At 37.1% G+C, this 22052-nt stretch overlaps 1 protein-coding gene across 3 annotated transcripts in view; it reads right to left on the bottom strand.

Annotated features, from left to right (window-relative positions):
• C3H12orf50 (chromosome 3 C12orf50 homolog) overlaps window positions 1-21274 on the bottom strand; it is a 28274-nt gene extending 7000 nt beyond the window's left edge. The window contains exons 1-8 of one of the 3 annotated variants that reach the window (XM_027965802.3): window positions 19795-19931; window positions 19329-19449; window positions 7025-7183; window positions 5766-5843; window positions 5571-5684; window positions 3275-3385; window positions 2032-2139; window positions 397-513 (exon numbers count right to left, since the gene is read on the bottom strand). In XM_027965802.3, the coding sequence (XP_027821603.1) occupies window positions 397-513; window positions 2032-2139; window positions 3275-3385; window positions 5571-5684; window positions 5766-5843; window positions 7025-7183; window positions 19329-19449; window positions 19795-19806 (820 nt within the window). In that variant the 5' untranslated portion in view covers window positions 19807-19931. Of the gene's footprint in view, window positions 1-396; window positions 514-2031; window positions 2140-3274; window positions 3386-5570; window positions 5685-5765; window positions 5892-7024; window positions 7184-19328; window positions 19450-19794 lie in introns of all 3 variants that reach the window. The other 2 variants (XM_042245264.2, XM_060413642.1) reach the window with 2 other exon arrangements.
• Between the last annotated feature and the right edge of the window lie 778 nt (window positions 21275-22052).

Here is a 22052-nt window from a genome sequence, read left to right on the forward strand (position 1 = left end):
ATTGTATCAAGAGAAGAGGCTTAGAGTATAAATGGCAAGGAAAAGCGAAATCAAGAAAAATAATCTGAAAGATAATTTAAAAAATCTGTCAATGAATCCCACCACAAGTTAAATTTAACATGTCATACTAATGAATCTTCTAAGAACGTAGTATTATATTATCAACTTTAATATCTAAATTAAACCAATGGGAAAGTATTTAATTTACTAGGACCCACATCACAATTCATTGTCAGAGTTAGTAGAAGACTACTGTGTCTTTAATTCTTAACCCTGAATAATTTTCAAACCATCCTTTTTTCTTTCTTTTTAAAAATTCTGTTTCAAATAAGCAAAACAAATCCATGATAAGACAAATATATCTAAGGCCAAAAAGTGATAGAGCTAATGTCTCACTTGAAGAGAGGTCCTCTCTGCACTTCATACTGATATTCTCAGTAGCATTTAATACATGCGTTGTAGGTACTAGTCGGGTAGTTAGGGAACGCTTTAGATGAGGGCTGTCCTTGTTATCTTTTAAAGCAAATTAAGAAAATAAAATGTCAGTATTAATTTTAAAAAAAGAAGTATTTCTGTTGGTATGTCACTTTGCAAGCATTATATGATGGGCATATACATGCTCATCTATGCTCTTTAAAAAATATATATGCATATTAATTTTTAGAACCCACCACTGAAATTCCCTAGTTGGCAAATTGAGTCCTCCAAATCTGTCAGTATCAAAACATTAAAAATTTGAAATACAGCCATTATCTTCAATAGGTAAATATGTATTTGTGGCAATATTTTTAACACCTCCATACAAAAAAAATTTTTTTTAAAGGGGGTTATCAATTTTATATAAAAGGTGCCAATTAAAAAAAATTACTGATTTCATTTATTTATTTGGCTGGCCTGGTCTTAGTAGTAGCACATGGGATCTTTGATGCAGCATATAGGGATTGAACCCAAGGCCCCTGCATTGGGAGCACAGAGTCTTAGCCACTGGACCATTCAGGAAGTTCCAAGTATGCCAATTTAAACCCAGGATGACGAAATATCTGTAAAACACTTCACTTGTTCTAAGCTTTGGAGCACAACAATCCAATAGAGTTTTCTACAATGATGGAAACATTCTAAATCTGTGCCATCTGAAATGATAGCCACTGGTCACATGTGAATATTGAGCACATGCGATATGGCTAGAGCAACTGAAAAACTGAATTTTAAAATTGTATTTAATTTTGATTAACTTCAGTGTAAACAGCCACATGAGAATGATGGCTACCGTTATTTGTGTAGTTAGAGGTGTGTTTTTTGATGGACTGAACAAAAGAGAGGAGAAGAGATTTACATATCATTTTCCATAGGAAGAGTTTGATCACGTGTCTTTTCCTGTCTTTGAGAATATTTATTTAATGATGGAGAAGACAGTAGATAAAATTGGTTAACACTTATATGGAGAATACGTGAAGTCCTCTAATTACAGGACAGCTATCCTGTCTGTGGCTTAGGCAGCTGCCCAGCCAAGGTCCCAGCTGCGGGATTCTTAGCAAGGTAGAGGCAGCATAAACCTATAGAGAATGTACAATATTAACATATCTCTGGATTATTCTCAGGATACAGTCAGTAATAATCCTAAAGTGGGAAGTCAGCATGAGATTAGTGCTCTAATTCAATCATACTGAATATTAGAAGCTAGGGGAAAAAAAAAAAAAAAAAAAACAGAGGGCTGGATATTACCATTGAAGAGAACCAATAATTTTAGACACTAGCAAGACTCTCAGAAATTGTGTAACCCAACAGGCCAGTTTCTCCTATAAGGAAACTAAAGGTAAGAAAGATAAAGCTCCACAGGCAAATAATTAGTGGTAGAGCCAGGACTGAATACTGAGGGACCCTAACTCCTATCCAGTATATTTGGGTGTGTATTTTTATTTATTACCTTGCCTCTTGTCTTGATTTCTACAACTATATAATACAATCAAATTTTACATTTTGAACTTATCTATACAAATCACAAATGGATCAAAATATAGACTGGCTCATTACCTTTAGCATTTGAACATTGTGATATGGTGCTTTCTTTCTCTTCGGTTAAAGCTTCATTTTCATCTACTCCAAGAAATATGATTCTCTGTGGAACGTAGCAGTCACCTCCTAGAACAATAACTTACTGTCAGTGGCAACAATGGCAGACAATTGTACAAAGCTATCTTTCAATACAGCATATTCCTCCTCTAAAACACCATTTAAATACTTCTCAGTGATACTATTGCCATCTCTATACATATCATATATGTTTTGATTAATATATATGTATATGAATATTTAGTATGTACACTTACAGGTAATTGTAAGAAAATACACAGTCAACACAATTTTCCATCTAACAATCTTTACCACACTTTAGAGATACTCCATAAATATAATTGCTTTCCATATAATATCCTCAGGTATATGAAAGCAGTTTTCATGTTCCCTAAAGATCTATTTTCCAGGATAAATATCCACAGGTGCTTTAAAATGTACTTAAATACTTAATTTCAGATCTTCACCATACAAGTTTCCGTTTCTTAACATAGAATACTTGTTTTCAAGTAACCTTGTTTAAAAATAATTCTCAAGTATGGACTACCCCGTACAGAAATCAGTGGAATTAGTACAATAATAGATGACATTTCTACAGCATCTTTCTATATATGTCAGTCTACTGAATATTTTAAATGACTTATTGCATTTAATTATTTTTCTATAGTACTCCTAATAATGCAGTGTAAGTTTACGTTAGCTATCTGGTAGCTGACACAAGTTACTTAATCATTTTGAAACTTTGTGGCCAACAAAAGCATTCATTTTTCCCTCACAATCTGTATCATATCAAGTCTTTCCCAACTTGAAGAAAACTTACCAGTTATGTCTTGGACTTCACTGCAAGAGGTTATGTTTATCACAGTTTGCCTTTACCTTGCTACACTTGACTCACTGTCCCAGCATATTAGCTTCCGGTCACCTGTGCATTTTATAAACAACGTCTCTATACATGTAATTGTTCAACTGTTTAAACATAAAGCCATTTGTTCCACAAATATTTACAAAGTGTACTGCATGTGCCAGGAATTCTACTGCAGAGCAACTGATTATACACAATTCCTGGCCTCAAGGAGCTTATCCAAAGTCAGTGATAAAATGTCAAAGAGACATTGATGAAACAAGTTGCTTATGAGAGAAAAAACTCAGAATTATGTCTTATATGGTGATATACTCAGAATCAATCAGTAATACATGAACTAACCTCCATTTTCAAAGGCAGCAATGTCAGTCCTTGGTTTCTTGTCCAATGATGCTTTTATTTCACCTTGCCTTTCAAATCGGCTGAATTTTGTTGGAACTGTCAGACCATCCCCTAGAAATTAAAAAAAACAAAATCATTCAAGAAACCATTAGGTGCTTATCTAAGTTTCTGATAGAATCTATGATGATAGTAAAGAATCTAAAGGTTAATGGAAGTATTGTTTGTCCAGTGATTTGATGAACAACAAATTTATAATTATATACATTTTAAGCCAATTTATAATTATCAGGAAAGCAGAAGGGAAGTTTATTTTCTTGTGTGGATAATATAACAAGTGGCAGTTAAAAAATGTGAGCAATCTAATGCTATAGTGTATATATATATTTAATTTAGTTGTTGTGTTTGACATATAATGAATTTTATAATATTTCTTTTGTTTTTATCTACTCACCATGAATAAACTGAGTAAAACGTATTAGGATCTACTCCCTGGTGGCTCAGACGGTAAAGCGTCTGTCTACAATACGAAAGACCTGGGTTCATTCCCTGGGTTGGGAAGATTCCCTGGAGAAGGAAATGGCAACCCACTCCAGTACTCTTGCCTTGAAAATCCCATGGACGGAGGAGCTTGGTGCAGGCTACTGTCCATGGGGTCGCAAAGAGTCGGGCACGACTGAGCGACTTCACTTCACTCACTTCACTGATTGAAAAACGCTAATTATACTGATAATTAAAGTCTCTCCATTTTCTTTATACATTTTTAGATAATTTTCTCTTAAAATAAAATATTAAAAGGAGAATAAAGGAGCTATGGTAATCTGATATAACTTGTGATTCTGAACTGGATTCTAAATCAGGGAGACTTCATTTTAGTATAAAGAACATTGACGGCACGATTGGTGAAACTTTTTTTTAGGTTTGTAAATAATATTATATGACTAGTAATCTTCTGATATTGGTATTTATACCACATTTGTGTGAGAGTTATGCAAGCCTGCAACTTAGTCTCAAACAATTTGAAAAAAATAACAACAATGTGTATATTGAGAGAGAGAGAGAAAGGGAATGAAAACATCAAATGTGTAAAGTGCTAACATTTGGGGAAATCTGGGTAAAGAGGGTTCATGAATTAACTGGAATTATTTAAAAATAAAAAGCTTTTTAAAACCATAATATAAAGTGAAAATGCATATAACTGTCTTTATATCTGACATTTTTAATACTCATTGCTAACATATTTGTCCTTGTTTCATTTTTCTTGTCTGTGTCATTTCCTTCTCCAGGGGATCTTCACTACCCAGGGATCAAGCTCATGTCTCTTGTGTACCCTGCGTTGGCAGGCAGGTTCTTACCACTGGCACCACCTGGGAAGCCCTTGTCCCTGTAATCCGGACAATCCGTCCTTCACTAGCTGGCTCCCACCTATCAGCTTGGGTTTTTTGACTGTTCTACTGTTTGGCAGTATGTTGCTGCCACCTACTGCCGTATATGTTTAAATGGAAATGGTTTGCCACACATGCTTGCAAGACAGACATTCTACTCTTTATCTTATATTCATCTTGATCCTGGGAATCTTTTCCAACTATCTTTTTGGTATCTAAGAGGAGGAAAGAATTTTGATTTTGCTTAAAGCTTTTTTTTTAAGCTCATCTCAGAGCCAAGAAAACTACTTAAACCCATGACATCCATGGATTTTTCTCTGAGTTCATTTTATATCCAGAAAATAATGTTCTTTTTATCTTGCCTTCAAGAGCAAAACATTCACCAACAGAAAAGTCAGATTCACCAGGACATAAGACCCAGAAAAGGCACAGCCTTGTAATTATTCACCTGTGTTGCCCTTGAAATCGGCTGGTACACAGGAAGCACTCATTCAATGAACAAATATATGCTTGTCCTGCCACCAACATTATTCCGTGATCTCCCTTTTGTCCTTCAAGGGCTAAGTTGTCCATTCTACTTATAAAAAAAAAAAAATCTACACTTGTTTTATAGGGAGATTTATTTTCATAGACAAATGAAATGGTAAAACCGAGTTATTTCCAGAATTTCTGCATGGGGTATGTAGTGCCACCATGGTTTATGTGGTCTATTCATTCTTTGGTTCCTCTGGGAAAATATGATTACATTAATAGCAGCTTTTCATATTAAATTTAGGTTATGCAATAAAATCATTTCCTTCTCACTCTCAATTCTGATGTATTATTTATCATTTGACTCCAGTACATACTTAATAATTCACAGCCTATCATGCCAAGTATTCACCACCTTGAAAAGCTTCCTTATCATTCCTTACCTTCTTGCAATTCACTGCCACTTTCCAAAGACTTTTCTATCTCTTTTTCCACTATAGAGGCTAGGCTTTTAGATGATGAAATATCTGAAGGAGTATGAACTCTGTAGTATTCACCTAATCTCCCACAAGAAAATGAATGGTTAGTGTACTCCTCACATCAAATATGAGAAAATATACAAATGTTTGATTTCTTACCAGATTTATAACACATCTCCTTTATTGCTCTTTTTTCTTCAATTTCTTCAGGAGTCTTTGTCCATAAACTAGAAGCATCTATAGGATATATTTTTTTTAAATTAAATTGTCCCAAAGCCAAATAATCTGAAAATTTACAAACCAGAATGAAAAATCCCACACATTGTCCTCATAAATGGATTAGTGTTTTAAAAACATTTAAAGTCTATAGTTTGTGTACTAACAAATGTTTCTTATTGCTATATTTTGTTTTAGAAAGAATTAGTCAAGAGAAAAATGACCATACATTATGTATCTTGAGATGAGAGGCTGGACATATAGGTTCACATTTGAGATCATGTTTGTCTGGAGAAAGAGGATGTTGGCATGGGAGACAGAGAGCTAAACAGCAGAAAGTGCCACACCTCCTTTTTCCTATTCTTCCTCAAAGTTAGTTTTAAAATTAAAGGATGATGAGTGGGTTGTAATATATCTTCCTGAGGTTTCAGGGGTTTCTGACTCTAGATAAGAGGTGGAATTCCCTATTAACTATCTTCCTGTAGTAAGATGGCTACAGAAAAAAATGTAACATTTCAGCCTTTTCAATGCACCTACATTCTGAGTCTCCATACAAGGACAAATTCCAAGGCAGAGACAGACTTAGAGTTTGTTTTTCTGGATATTTATCTTGTTTGTATATACTTATTGGCATTGCAGGGCTATGGCGATATGGGAGGAATAAGATGGACTACAATGTAAGACCTGGATTCTAGTCTTCTTTATGCTGGCAAGGATTACTGGGATAATGCAGATGATAATGCTTTACACATTACAAACTACTCTATTGATCTCTATAGCTTCAAGGATTGAATGCGACAGATAGATTGACACTTATGTATATCAACGTTGTTACATATAAATAGACAATGTTATATATAAATTTATATGATTATATAAATCATATTATCAGTGTTAAGTTATACACAAATAAAACATGTTATTAGTATACCTACAAGCAACTGTGCATATTTAAACATGAGATCTGTCTCCTAGCCATCATACAACAAAAAACTTTCAATCCAAACGATCATAAACACATGTGTAGATGTTGAACAAATTAGAACATAATGAATTTAATATATTTAATAAAATTAAAGCTATTTTCTCACCAAAATCTGCCTTATATATTAGTTATAAACTTCTAAAAGTTAAACAAGTATGCAGAAAATATCATGAGGTTTCCAAATGTGCGCTATAAATATGAGAAAAGGTTTACTCACCATTTTGTTCACCTTCTTCCTCCTCCTCTTCCTCAAAGTTAGTTTTTAAAACTAAAGGATTGTGAATGGGTCGTGATATATTCTCCTGAGGTTTTAGAGGTTCCTGACTTTGGGTTGGGGGTGGAATTCCTTCCTGAGTTTCTTTCTGTAGTGTGATATCTATAGAGAAAAGGCAACATTTTAGTCTTCAAGATATACCTTTTGGCACATGTTCAATGATTAACTATTGTCCTCTTGATTAACTGCATATTTTGTTAAAAGACGTCTCATTTCTAGAAAGATTTTTAAACTAACATAAAAATCAGCATTTTGCTGGTAAGATATGGAAAATGTGCTAATTCATAGACTTTAGATAGTAATTATAACCCCAATTTGGTATATATCATATTTTGGTATAAACACAAAGTGATCACAAGCATTACTGTATTCTTCCATTACATCTAAGGGATAAGCATAACTTAGTTAATCACATCATGACAATTTAACAAAGGTAAACTCATACAAGACATAACTTATAATGTTACACGTTTAAGTACACACGTTTAAGAGAGGAAAAAAATCCAGAGGTTCTAGTTTTCTGTGGTTGGGGGTTGATGACTTGGAAGTGAGAATAATACCTTCAGATTTCTCTATTGGCTCCAAATTGGTTAGATTGAACAAAGCTCTAGGTCATATTTAAATGTTCTGTAACCTTCAAAACTAACCAGCAAATAATAGAAAAAGCTAGTGAACACATGTATCTTCGATCATTACTCATTCAAGTCCCTTTATTTTTTAAGCCAATAGTTATCAAATGTGGCTAAATATTGGAATCAACTGAAGAAATTATTCAAATCATCTTTTCTGTCTCTGTTTTCCAAACTTCTGATTCTGAAGGTCGAGATTAAAGCCTGGAAATCTGATGCTATTTTTCAAATGTCTCAGATAATTGCAAAATCAGTCAAGTTTGGAAACCACGCCCAAATCAAGGGTCATCTATCTGGGGTCCAGGGTCATGGGAAGCCTTTTAGCAGGTTTGCCATCACAATAATTTGAAAGTCTGCCAGGCTCCTCTGTCCAGGGAATATTCCAGGCAAGGATACTGGAGTGGGTAGCCTTTCCCTTCTCCAGGGGATCTTCTTGACCCAGGGATCGAACGTCTCCCACGCTGCAGGCAGATTCTTACCATCTGAGCCATCAGGGAAGCCCTGAAAACAACCAATTGTATTCCAAATTCTTAATTTCCACATCTATTTCACCTAAAATTTCCTGAGAACAGGCCTCAGTCCATAATAGCCTTTTCTCTATTTTACAAAATAAAGGTAGACAGGAAAGCCTGGCATGCTGCAGTACATGGAGTCACAAAGAGTTGGACATGACTTAGCAACTGAACAACAACCCTTTACTCATGCCAAAATTTTCTATATAGCACATTGCCCAAAAGAGAAACCCTCTTTTACTGATTAATCAAACCACCAAGAACCCATAAGGCTTTTTCCATTACCTTGATTTATACGGATTCCTAGAAAATCATATTGTAATAAGCAGAATAATGGCCTCCCAAAGATGGCCAAGTTTTAATTGCTGAAACCTGTGTATACACTAGGTTATACAGGAAGGAGGAATTAAGACAGCTAATCAGCTGACCTCAATATTAGCAAATTATCCTTGATTATTCAGGTGGTCCTTTGGAAGCAGAGGAGAGTTGCAGAGGAACAGGTGTGACAGTGGAAGCTAGGTCAGAGGAGCGCAGTGTCAGATGGACTTGACTACCCATTGCTGATTCTGAACTTGGAGGAAGGGGGACATGAACCAAGAAATAATGAACACCTCTAGAAACTGGAAAAGGTAAGTAAACAGGTTCTCCCTCAGAATCTCCAGAAGGAATGCAGCCCTGGAGACACCTTAATTTTAATTCAGAGAGATTTCATTGAATTCCTGAACTATAAGCTAATAAAATTGAGTTGTTGAAGCCACTTGGTTAGGGGTAATTTGTTACAGCAGTAACAGGAAACAAATACACATGGTATTAGAAAAAGTGCTACTGGGGTTTACATTGGAATGGTCTGAATTCACATGCATGATAGAGTATGTCGGTAGTTAAGAATTTTTATTGAAAATTTTTGCTTCCTCCACTTCTAGACTTTTGTTAAAGAGTATGTCATTCTTGAAAAAAAGTCTCCTGGCATCAGTGAAAAGAGAGCACTAGTAAGAAATTCTGAAGGAAAAAGATGGTTTTAAACAGAACTTTTCAGGTATTCTAAATACCTATTCCCAAGACTTGTCATTAGCTGCAAAGAAAAGCTTCACTGAACACTCAAAACAGTAAATGTTAGTCCCATTTTTTAAAAGCTTTCTTGAGATTCACATACTATACAATTCACACATTTAAACATTTTTTTAGTATATTCATAGAGGTGTGCAAATATCACCATGATCAATTTTAGGATATTTGATCCCCTCAAAAAAGAAACCCATACCTATTAGCAGTTATTGTTCATGTCTGCCCGACGTCGCCAGTCGTACAAACACTAGTATACTTTCTGTTTCTATGGATTTGCCTATTCTGGATATTTCATAGAAATGAAATCATACACTATGTAGTCTTTTGTACATGACTTCTTCAACTTACCATAGTGTTGTGCTTTTAAAATGTTTGTTTGGCCACACTGGCTCTTTGTTGCAGCATGAGGGATCTTTAGTTGCAGCATATGGGATCTAGTTCCCTGACCATGGATTAAACCTGGGTCCCCTGGATTGAGAGCACTGAGTCTTAGCCACTGGACCACCAGGGAAGTCCTATCACAGTGGTTTTTAATAGTCAAATATATTTCACTGTGTGCATATACCACGATTTTTCCATTCATTAAATGATGGACACTTGGTTTGTTTCCACTTTTTTAGTTGTTTTAAATAATGTTAGTATGAATATTTACTGTTGTACAAGTTTCATGAGGACATATGTTTTCACATTTCTTGGATATATACTTAGAAGTGAATAAGTAGGACATATGGTGATTCTGGGGGCTTCCTAGGTGGCTCTAGTAGTAAAGAACCCACCTGCCAATTCAGGTGACATAAGAGACATGGGTTCGATCCCTGGGTTGGGAAGATCCCCTGGAGAAGGGCATGGAAACCCACTCCAGTATTCTTGCCTGGAGAATCTCATGGACAGAGGAACGTGGTGGGCTACGATACTTAGCGTCAGGAAGAGCTGTAATGACGGAAGCAACCTGCATATGCACACACAGTGATTCTGTTTACTCTTTTGAGGAGCTGCCAAACTGTTTTCCAAAATTGCATCATCTACATTCCTATCTTGGAGAAGGAAATGGCAATCCACCCAGTACTCTTGCCTGGAAAATCCCATGGATGGAGGAACCTGGTAGGCTACAGTCCATGGGGTCGCAAAGAGTCGGGTACGACTGAGTGACTTCACTTTCACATTCCTGTCTGAAATGTGTGAAGATTCCAATTTCTCCATATCTTGTCAAATCTTATTATCTATTTGATTAAACCATTTGAATAGATAGGAGTGATACCTCATGGTTTTGACTTACATTGATCTAATGGTTAGTTACAATGAGCATCTTTGCATGAGCTTACCCAGTTCAGTTGCTCAGTTGTGTCTGACTCTTTGTGACCCAGTGGACTGTAGCATGCCAGGCTTCCCAGTCCATCACCAACTCCGAGAGCTTACTCAAACTCATGTCCATCGAGTTGGTGATGCCATCCAACCATCTCATCTTCTATTGTCCCCTTGTCCTCCTGCCTTCAAACTTTCCCAGCATCAGGGTCTTTTCCAGTGAATCACTTCTTCAGATCAGGTGGCCAAAGTATTGGAGTTTTAGCATCAGCATTGGTCCTTCCAATGAACATTCTGGACTGATTTATTTTAGGATTGTCTGGTTTGATCTCCTTGTTGTCCAAGGGACTCTCAAGAGTCTTTTCCAACACCACACTCAAAAGCATCAATTCACTGCTCAGTTTTCTTTATGGTCCAACTCTTATATCCATACATGACTACTGGAAAAACCATAACTTTGACTAGACTGATCTTTGTCAATAAAGTAATGTCTCTGCTTTTTAGTATGCTGTCTAGGTTGGTCACAGCATTTCTTCAAAGGAGCAAGTGTCTTAATTTCATGGCTGCAGTCAACATCTGCAGTGATTTTGCAGTCAAAGAAAATAAAACTGTCAGTTTCCCCATCTATTTGCCATGAAGTGGTGAGACTAGATGTCATGATCTTAAAGTTTTTTGAATGTTGAGCTTTAAGCCAGCTTTTTCACTCTCCTCTTTCACTTTCATCAAGAAGCTCTTTAGTTCTTCTTCCCTTTCTGACATAAGGGTGATGTCATTGGTGTATCTTAAGTTATTGACATTTCTCCCGGCAATCTTGATCCCAGCTTGTGCTTCACCTAGCCTGGCATTTTGCATAATATACTCTGCATATAAGTTAAATAAGCAAGGTGACAATATACAGCTTTGAGGCACTCCTTTACCAATTTGGAACCAGTCTGTTGTCCCATGTCCAGTTCTAACTGTTGCTTCTTGACCTGCATACAGATTTCTCAGAAGGCAGGTAAGGTGTTCTGGCATTCCCACCTCTTGAAGAATTTTCCAGTTTGTTGTGATCCACACAGTCATAGGCTTTAGTGTAGTCAATGAAGTAGAAGTAGGTGTTTTTCTGGAATTTTCTTGCTTTTTCTATGATTCGACAGATGTTGGCAATTTGATCTCTGGTTCCTCTGCCTTTTCTAAATACAGCTTGAACATCTGGAAGTTCTTGGTTCACATACTGTTGAAGCCTGACTTGGAAATTTTGAATATTACTTTGCTAGCATGTGAGATGAGTGCAATTGTGCAGTAATATGAACATCCTTTGGCATTGCCTTTGTGATTGGAATGAAAATTGACCTTTTGCAGTCCTGTGGCAACTGCTGAGTTTTCCAAATTTGCTGGCATATTGAGTGTAGCACTTTAACAGAATCATCTTTTAGGATTTGAAATAGCTCAACTGGAATTCAACCACCTCCACTAGCTTTGTTTGTAGTGATGCTTCCTAAGGCCCACTTGACTTTGCATTCCAGGATGTCTGGCTCTTGGTGAGTGATCACACCATTGTGGTTATCTGGGTTTAAGATCTTTTTCGTATAGTTCTTCATGGAGTTTTACCACGTCTTCTTAATATCTTCTGCTTCTGTTAAATCCATACCATTTCTGTCCTTTATTGTGCCCAACTTTGCATGAAATGTTCACTTGGTGTCTCTAATTTTCTTGACGAGATCTCTAGTCTTTCCAAGTCTATTGTTTTCTTTATTTCTTTGCATTGATCACTGATGAAGGCTTTCTTATCTCTCCTCACTATTCTTTGGAACTCTGCATTCAGAGGTATATTTCTTTTAGCCATTTTTATATCTTTGAGAAATGTATATTCAGATTCTTTCCCCATTTTGTAATGGAATTGTCTTTATATTACTGAGCTGCAAGAGTTCTTCATATATTCCGGATATAAAATGCTTATATAAAAGATGCAAATATTTTCTCTCATTCTGTGGGTTGCATTTTTACTTTCTTGATGATATTCTTTGAAACACAAAAGTTTCTAATTTGATGAAATCCAACTAATTGTTTTACTGCTTGTTTTTCTTTTGGTGTCATAACTAAGAATTGTTTGAGTAGTCTATAGTTTCTCATAAGAATTTTATAATTTTAGCTCATATTTAGGTCTTTGTGGTCTATTTTGATTTAATGTTTACAAGAGCAAGGTCTGTACTTACCAAAGGCTAAAAATAACATAAATAGATGATAAATACTAAAGTATTATTCAATAATAGTGAGATATGTAAATAAATTTTCTATATGTGATGGTTGTGTGTAGTGTGGTTAGGTATACGTGTCCTTAGCTGCATCCAACTCTTTGTGGCCCCATGGACTATCACTCATCAGATTACTCTGTCCATGGGATTTTCCAGCAAAAATAATGGAGCAGCTTGCCATTTCCTACTCCAGGGGGATCGAACCTGCGTCTCTGCATTGGTAGGTGGGACTAGCACCACTTCAGGAGCCCATGGTTATATCTAAGAGTGTTGTTAAACATAGGAGATATATGTCAATGCATTTAGAGATAAAGTGTCATGATATTTGCAACTAAAATTCAAATGGTTCAAAAACAAGGACAGAAATATATGTTTGTACATTTTTTGTATATATGTAAGTAAAATGGAGAGGAGAAAATAAATTGATAAATTGGTGAATCCCAGTGAAGAGTACACGGTTAGGTATTCATTGAACTATTCTGCAACATTTTTGTCGGTTGAACATTTTTGAAATAAAAAGCTGGAGCTAGAAAAGTACACTGAAGGCTCAGCTCTAACACTCATGAATTCAACTGTTGGCTTAAGTGGTGATAGGAAATAGGAAAAGGAGTACATCAAGGCTGTATATCATCACCCTGCTTATTTAACTTCTATGCAGAATGCATCATGAGAAACGCTGGGCTGGATGAAGCACAAGCTGGAATCAAGAGTGCCAGGAGAAATATCAATAACCTCAGATATGCAGATGACACCACCCTTATGGCAGAAAGTGAAGAACAACTAAAGAGCCTCTTGATGAAAGTGAAAGAGGAGAATGAAAAAGTTGACTTAAAGCTCAGCATTCAGAAAACTAAGATCATGGCATCCAGTCCCATCACTTCATGGCAAATAGATGGAGAAACAGTGGTAACAGTGTCAGACTTTATTTTGGGGGGCTCCAAAATCACTGCAGATGGTGATTGCAGCCATGAAATTAAAAGAGGCTTACTCCTTGGAGTGAAAGTTTTGACCAAACTAGACAGCATATTAAAAAACAGAGACATTACTTTGTCAACAAAGGTCCGTCTAGTCAAGGCTATGGTTTTTCCAGTAGTCATGTATGGATGTGAGAGTTGGACTATAAAGAAAGCTGAGTGCAGAAGAATTGATGCTTTTGAACTGTGGTGTTAGAGAAGACTCTTGAGAATCCCTTGGATTGCAAGGAGATCCAACCAGTCCATCCTAAATGGGATCAGTCCTGGGTGTTCATTGGAAGGACTGATGTTGAAGCTGAAACTCCAATATTTTGGCCACCTGATGTGAAGAGCTGACTCATTTGAAAAGACCCTGATGCTGGGAAAGATTGAAGGCAGGAGGAGAAGGGGACGACAGAGGATGAGATGGTTGAATGGCATCACTGACTCAACGGACATGAGTTTGGGTAGACTCCAGGAGTTGGTGATGGACAAGGAGGCCTGGCCTGCTGCAGTTCATGGGGTCGCAAAGAGTTGGACAGGACTGAGCGACTGAACTGAACTAAGTTGTGATAGGAATGGTTTGGGGGGATGGGTTGGGTTGTTCTTTTTTTTTTAGTTATTGTTGTTGTTTCAAGCTCCCCAGATAATTCTAAAGGGGAGCCAGGTTTGAGAAATATGATTCTGGGTCTTCCTGGATTCAGATGGTTAAAGGGAACAAGCCCCACCTATGTGTGGCCAGAAGTAAACAGAAAAAGAGAAAGAAAGAAGAAAACTTATTTAATGGAAATACATATAAATCAGAAATGTTAGAAGTATTCTACTGTTTAATGTAAATTAAAGGGGAAAGCATCTTTTATTACATGTAAACAGTCTTAATAATTTTGAAAGAAAGGCTGTGGCGTAGGGTGGAAGAGCATTTGCCGCTTAGGAGGAGGAAGCCAGATTAGGTGATCTCGTGGGTGGATCCACTCAAATTACCAAAAGGACTGGTTATACTTGAAATGCCAAGGCTGGGGTTGTTAGGCAGTTTTAGAGTCAGAATTGTGTTTGAAGTCAGGTACCTCTAGTTATGAGATATATTATGTCACCTAAGATATTTAACCTGTCTAGACGTCATTTTCCTCATCTGTACAATAAGAATACTATTTTTCAGATTTTTGTGAGGATTAAATAAAATTAGGCATGTAGAGTACTCAGCATAGGGTTGCCACACAGAAAACTCATATTATTTGAAAACTGTGGATATGAGATTTTCTCATTTCTCATAATCCTACTTCATTTTTAAAAAAAAATCGATTGCATTTTTAGTTTATAAAGTCTTAAAAAGAAAGTCTGTGGACATCTCAGACATGACTAACAAATGTTAGGCTTGGGAACTAATACTTGAGTATGAAGCATGCATGTGCTCAGTCGTGTCTGACACTTTGTGACCCCATGGACTGTAGCCTGCCAGGCTCCTCTGTCCATGGAATTTCCCAGGCAAGAATACTGGAGTGGGTTGCCATTTCCTCTCCAGGGGATCTTCCCGACCCAGGGATCAAATTCAGTCTCCTGCATCTCCTGCATTGGCAGATGGGTTCTTTACCAGCTGAGCCAGCAGGGAGTACCTACTCTTACTTCCAGAAGTACCCTGCTCATCGATGAGAGCAGACAGTGTCCAGTTAGCAGGAGGAGTCTCCCATCCAAGCCCAAATTGTTACAGAGGTAACCATCATTTGGTTTAAGACACTTGCTCAACCCCTCTCCCCTTTCCCCAAAGAAGAAAGAACTGATGTGAACAGTTTTTCCTCTTATAACTATTAACAGTTGTCTTACTATGTGTCTTATCCACACACACACACACAAAACTAGTCTGTGTTTTACTGACTCAAATATTCAAGTCAAGGTGTTTGTTAAATTATTTAAAAAAACATGAGACAATGGTTTTTTAAGACATAATGAAAAGGTCATGCACACATATTCATTTAGGCAAGACCTTGTAAAGTGAGCCGACCCAAGCTCCATTTAATGTGGTCAAATAGTCAGTTGTCCAAGGCATCTCCAAGACAGTGACTCAGAATAAACAAAAATCAAATTATCCTTTCAGGTATTCATTTTAGAATAACATGGCAAATAATCAAGGAGATGAGCATTTGCTTCAGTGTTTGAGCTACTCTGTTTTGAATAAATTGTCCCTTAGCAAAATTTAAGGAGTTTCTTAAGAGGAACACTTTGGGTACACTAACATCTACTGCGTACCATGGGAGAAAGAACAAGAACCGACCAAGCTCACAAAGAAAATGCAAAATGTACTCAGAAATGCCTAGCAAATTCTTATAATTAGAGCAAATATTAACTGAGCTATGTTTTTCTTAGCACTATCATTTGGTGTTAATAGCTATTTGCTTCTAAACTTAGAGATGATAACCAGAGGGATTAGGCCACCTTTGAAAATGTCTGGTTTAGCAACATTTAAGTGAAATCTTTTGCAAGAGAGTCCAAGACCTTTTTTTAAATTTGTTAGCAGATTAAAGTTTAAATTGTAAAAAGACTAACTGGCAGTTTTACACGTCCAGACAAAAAAATGTCAGACTCCTGATATTTGAACTTAGTCCTTAAAGATAACAGACAATGGCAAATTAACTAATGGGAAATTGCTTTCGGCAAACACCTCATTCTGGAAGAGCACAGCTGGTAACTTAGATAGCATTGCTGCGGCTGCAATTCACCTACTTAATATGGACCACATGCTGCTGCTGCTGCTGCTGCTGCTAAGTCACTTCAGTCGTGTCCGACTCTGTGCAGCCCCATAGACGGCAGCCCACCAGGCTCCCCCATCCCTGGGATTCTCCAGGCAAGAACACTGGAGTGGGTTGCCATTTCCTTCTCCAATGCATGAAAGTGAAAAGTGAAAGCGAAGTCACTTAGTCAAGTCCGACTCAGAGACCACATGGACTGCAGCCCACCAGGCTCCTCAGTCCATGGGATTTTCCAGGCAAGAGTACTGGAATGGGGTGCCATTGCCTTCTCTGATGGACATAGTTTATGCATTTGAATACCTAGATTTTATCTTATTTTAACTGGACACAAACTTACACATGAATTACACAATGCCATGTATTTTGCTACCAAAAAATCTCTGTCATAATCCTACCCTGAATTTGTTAATCACATGTACCCACTGAAACATAAAGGTAGATTTTAATAAAGTTATAACTTCGTAACTTAAATCTAAGTTGAGATGATTTATTTTCCTGGTTTCGGTTAATATGAACCTTGGTAGGTAGATGTTCCTGGAAATATTTTAGGAAATATTAGGTCTATAAAAGATCACATTATAACTTCTGAGGTATTGAAATATTCTTAGAATGAATAGATGATGCAGTAATTCAATACATAATTCAAGTGAGCTTAGTAGTTTTCTGTGGTGGTAGTGGTATAGTCACTAAGTTGTGTCTGACCCTTGCAACCCCATGGACTGTAGCCTGCCAGGCTTCTGTCCATGGGATTCTCCAGGCAAGAATACTGCCATTTCCTCCTCCAGGGTAGTAGTTTCCTACAGCCTGGAAATTGAATCCTCTTTCCTAAAGCACAAAAATGTGCCTGGGCAGAAAACAAATAGTTACCTTACTTAACCTGAATAAATACTTTTCAGGACTTCCTGGAATAGAATTGGCCACTATGTGAAAGGTAATACTCTGTTTCTATGTTTGGTGGTTGGGATTTATCAGTAAACAAAGATTCCTGTTCTTACAGAATTTTCATTCTATAGGGAGGAGTCAGACAAACAATAGATGTAGTGAAGAAATATATCTGAGAAAATGATAGGGAAGTGGCAAAGAGAAAGCAGAGCTTATCTCCTCTCATGATGGGAATAGAAAACCTAGGAGAAGCATCTGGTCCTTCCAAAACCAGTGCATGGATCTGGTTTGACCCTATCAAGAGAGGGGAAAGCTTATTCTAAGAGTCAGGAGCAGTTTTGACATGTGTTGAAGAAATTGAGACTTCCAGAAGAGCCAGAATCTATTTTTGACCCCCAGATTCTATGCCTAATATATGAGAATAATGAAATGTACCCGTAGAGAACTTAGCTGAGGACATGTCTTACAGTGGGGAGCTCACTATTTGTTCCAGAGACATTCTACCTTTCCTTTGCCCTCAGAGATGCAGTCTTTCTTCTAGTACTGAAATAATTAGTTTGAAAGACAGCAAACCATAGACCACTTTACCCATAGACCACTAGGAAGTAGGCTAGCACACTATATAGAGAGAATTTAATACAATGTTCTTAATGAAATAAAATCACACTAGATGTTAACCAATGGGACCAAGTTAACCACTTAGTAGGTGTAATAACTTTCATCCCAGGAGGTTACCTTCAGTAGTCATCTATACATCTATCAGGTCAGTTTACTCAGTCATGTCCGACTCTGTGACCCCATGGACAGCAGTACACCAGGCTTCCCTGTCCATCACCAACTCCTGGAGCTTCCTCAAGCTCATGTCCATTAAGTCACTGATACCATCCAACCATCTCATCCTCTGTCATCCCCTTCTTCTCCTACCTTCTACCCATATGTCCTATCCATCTATCCAAGCATCCAATTTTACTGAGCATCTGGGTCCCGACATTGTGCTAAGCACTGGTAGGGAAACTAGCTATGAGCCCCATCCTTGTGATGTTTACAGTCTAGTGAAGAAAAACATTGATCCAGGTATTACATGTATGATGAATGCTCTGAGAGCAGCATTTTCCAGAAGACTATAACAAAGAGACATGGTTTTTAATCATTCATTTGCCAAGGATTATCTGAAGCCAGATTTTCAAATACAAAAGACTGATATTCTGTAAACTCATTTCTAGAATAATTCCATTATAAGAAATACGGTGCCCATAGCAGGAGAGTGAAGCGGCTGTAGCATCCGTGAAACCTGACTCTCCCAACTTCTCAAAGTTCTTGCCATTTACTGTTATAGGACATGGTGTCTTCTGTACCCCTTTCCCATAACTTAGTTTAAGGTTCACCACAAAGTAGAGTCTCAGTAGCGTTTAGTTGGTTTGAAGGGTGCCACTTATTTAGCAACAATGGGATTGCATCTTCCCCACAAATGAAGTCTTAGGAAGAACCACACATCCAGCTGCTCTTCTAGAAGCAGAAGCGTGCAAACCAGAGCATGCCCTTGCTCTCCCCATGTATGAGAGGTTTCTGCACATTTACAGGGAGCAGTGGTGAGGCCAGAACCTCCTAGCTTTGCTCCAGTCATGTGATGAGTTGCTGAGATAGCTCCCCTCTATCCAGTGAGGGCAGCAGTCTTCTCACTTTTCACATGACTAAAGTCCACTTTAGAAACACGGTCAGAGAAAATTTAACTAACTCTGCCCATTCCATTTGGTTAGTTACTTGATAGCTCATTCTCATAATTCTTGATATAACCATCCTAAATCATCCACTGGTGATTACACTGTATTACTCACCTTGCCATACTTTATTTAATGTGTCATTCTATGCTGCTATTCTAAAATCAGATTATAATATGGTATAACCATGTTATTCAAAGAATATACTCACTGCTACTTGGTGGCAAAAATAATCCATTGATATTTCGAGGTTTGCTGTGATAAAAGATACAACTGATCTTCACACAACCAAGAGGCTGAGTTTCCCAGAAGCATGAAATACTGCAGTTTTGCTAGATAAAGGAGGTGAGGCAAATGTAATGATGAGATGCCATAATCACAGTAAATACAATGTGCTGCGACACAACATTACAACAACTACTGTAATTGCTGACTGACGATTGTGTGTGTTTCTAGGCTTCATTTCTAAGCTCTGTTATTTAAAGATGCAATTGGGTACTCCTCAAACACATTTGCCCATTTTTTTAAGAATTTAAGTTGAGCAAAGTGTAAAATGCCTAAAATTAAGTCATTGGAGGAAAGAACAATTTCTTTTCTATTGTGTTGTAAGAGTACAGAGTTCAATATTATCGGAAGGAGATGCTTATAACAAACATGATAATGTTGAATAATTCTACCTGCATTTCCATGTGTCTAAATCTGCAAAGTGGATCTAAACATTTTCCCTCTCTCCATAACGAGCACACTGTATCACTGCCAAGGGCCTCTTCACAGTGTCGGAATCGGCACTGGGAACCCTAAAAGAAAAAAGTAAACAGTGTAGAAAACTCAATATATGAAGGTCAGTATTTAACAATAGATTACTTATCAATTAAATAAAGTATGAGATCAAATTAAAATTAAAAAACACTACAAATCCAAGACCATCAAGTCTAAATTTTAGCAAAGTATCTAATTTTAGTGAGACTGATAAAATAATCTAATGATTAAATAGTACATTCCATAAGTCACTGATAAAATTCTCATATTCTTGCCTGGAAGATCCCATGGGTGGTGGAACCTGGTAGGCTACAGTCCACGGGGTTGCAAAGAGTCAGACACGACTGAGCAACTTCACAAGAATAAATATATAAAAAGGTCAGTGACACTCTTGATCACAATCTAATCACAGAGGGATCTAATTTTCCTTATGAAAGCCAGAATTATTTTTAAGAATCATCATCCATATTCTAATTGCAGAGATCATCTCTATTAATCATAACTTTTATTAGATAATTATTTTCTTACTCAGATTAGAGACATACTGTTCAGTGTGCTTATAGAGGGAAAGTGAACAGAGTTTAAACTTTTTTATTGTGGAATTTTAAATATTTAGCACATTGTGCTAAGTTATACACACATATATGTTTATACATTTACATCATTATATCTCAACAAAAGCAAATGTGGATTATTTGAATGGGCTGCTATTTTTTCTTATCTTATATCTTTTACACATAGATCAACAGCTGGGAAAACTGCAGGTCATTGTCTTTTTCAGCAGAGGGGTGGGTGACATAGAATAAAAGTAAACATATCCTATTAAGCTCATCCCTTTTTTGACAGGTTTCAGGGTTGTTCCTTATTTTTTTTTTTTTCCCCACCTTCTTACTGTCTGTCTTCACTCTCTCCTTTTTTTTTTTTTTTTAGTTTTTTATTTTTTAAATTTTAAAATCTTTAATTCTTACATGCATTCCCAAACATGAACCCCCCTCCCACCTCCCTCCCCATAACATCTTTCTGGGTCATCCCCATGCACCAGCCCCAAGCATGCTGCATCCTGCGTCAGACATAGACTGGCGATTCAATTCACATGATAGTATACATGTTAGAATGTCATTCTCCCAAATCATCCCACCCTCTCCCTCTCCCTCTGTGTCCAAAAGTCCGTTATACACATCTGTGTCTCTTTCCCTGTCTTGCATACAGGGTCGTCATTGCCATCTTCCTAAATTCCATATATATGTGTTAGTATACTGTATTGGTGTTTTTCTTTCTGGCTGACTTCACTCTGTATAATCGGCTCCAGTTTCATCCATCTCATCAGAACTGATTCAAAAGACAATCTCTTTAACAAGTGGTGCTGGGAAAACTGGTCAACCACTTGTAAAAGAATGAAACTAGATCACTTTCTAACACCGCACACAAAAATAAACTCAAAATGGATTAAAGATCTAAATGTAAGATCAGAAACTATAAAACTCCTAGAGGAGAACATAGGCAAAACACTCTCAGACATAAATCATAGCAGGATCCTCTATGATCCACCTCCCAGAATGCTGGAAATAAAAGCAAAAATAAACAAATGGGATCTAATTAAAATTAAAAGCTTCTGCACAACAAAGGAAAATATAAGCAAGGTGAAAAGACAGCCATCTGAATGGGAGAAAATAATAGCAAATGAAGCAACTGACAAACAACTAATCTCAAAAATATACAAGCAACTTCTGCAGCTCAACTCCAGAAAATAAACGACCCAATCAAAAAAATGGGCCAAAGAACTAAATAGACATTTCTCCAAAGAAGACATACGGATGGCTAACAAACACATGAAAAGATGCTCAACATCACTCATTATTAGAGAAATGCAAATCAAAACCATAATGAGGTACCACTTCACACCAGTCAGAATGGCTGCGATCCAAAAATCTGCAAGCAATAAATGCTGGAGAGGGTGTGGAGAAAAGGGAACCCTCCTACACTGTTGGTGGGAATGCAAACTAGTACAGCCACTATGGAGAACAGTGTGGAGATTCCTTAAAAAATTGCAAATAGAACTACCTTATGACCCAGCAATCCCACTTCTGGGCATACACACCGAGGAAACCAGAATTGAAAGAGACACATGTACCCCAATGTTCATCGCAGCACTGTTTATAATAGCCAGGACATGGAA

Source organism: Ovis aries, chromosome 3 (assembly GCF_016772045.2).
Source record: "Ovis aries strain OAR_USU_Benz2616 breed Rambouillet chromosome 3, ARS-UI_Ramb_v3.0, whole genome shotgun sequence".
Taxonomy (NCBI): domain Eukaryota; kingdom Metazoa; phylum Chordata; class Mammalia; order Artiodactyla; family Bovidae; genus Ovis; species Ovis aries.